Below are 455 nucleotides of genomic sequence, written 5' to 3'. Positions count from 1 at the left end.
CTGGGCTGCCAGGTCTCCCTCAGGCAGCTGGCCCTCGGGCAGGGTCACAGACAGTGGGTCCAGCTTGGCCTCAATTTCAGCAGAGGACAGCTGAATGCTGACCTCAGGGGTCTTCAGGTCCCCGTGGACAGAGGGCAGGTCCACGTCACCCTGCACCTTGGGCACTGACACCTGCACCGCGCCCTCTGAAGGCTTGCTGGATGCCGACAAACCAAAGGACGGCATCTTGAACTTGGGCATTTTGAGCTTGCTGTCTTTGGTGGACATGTCCTTGTCCTCCAGGGCTAGGTCCCCTTCCAGCTTGGCACAGGGGGTCTGGCTGTCCATTTCCATGCTGGGCAGAGCTACCTCTAGATCAGTGGTGTCTGCTTCAGCCTTGGGTCCCTTGAAGTCCACTTTTGGCATCTTCAGGCTGGGCATGTGCACCTTGGGCAGGTGACCTTTGAGGTCAGCTC

The 455-nt window shown here is 59.3% G+C and overlaps 1 protein-coding gene across 1 annotated transcript in view; it reads right to left on the bottom strand.

Moving 5' to 3' along the window:
- Nucleotides 1-455, bottom strand: part of Ahnak2 (AHNAK nucleoprotein 2) — a 40,112-nt gene that overhangs the window by 24,120 nt on the left and 15,537 nt on the right. The window contains exon 8 of the mRNA XM_013012767.1: nt 10-440. Coding sequence (XP_012868221.1) covers nt 10-440 — 431 coding nt within the window. The remainder of the gene's footprint in view (nt 1-9; nt 441-455) is intronic.

Source organism: Dipodomys ordii, unplaced genomic scaffold (genome assembly GCF_000151885.1).
Source record: "Dipodomys ordii isolate 6190 unplaced genomic scaffold, Dord_2.0 Scaffold2, whole genome shotgun sequence".
NCBI classification, from domain to species: Eukaryota; Metazoa; Chordata; class Mammalia; order Rodentia; family Heteromyidae; genus Dipodomys; species Dipodomys ordii.
This window is presented reverse-complemented; position numbering and strand designations above follow the sequence as displayed.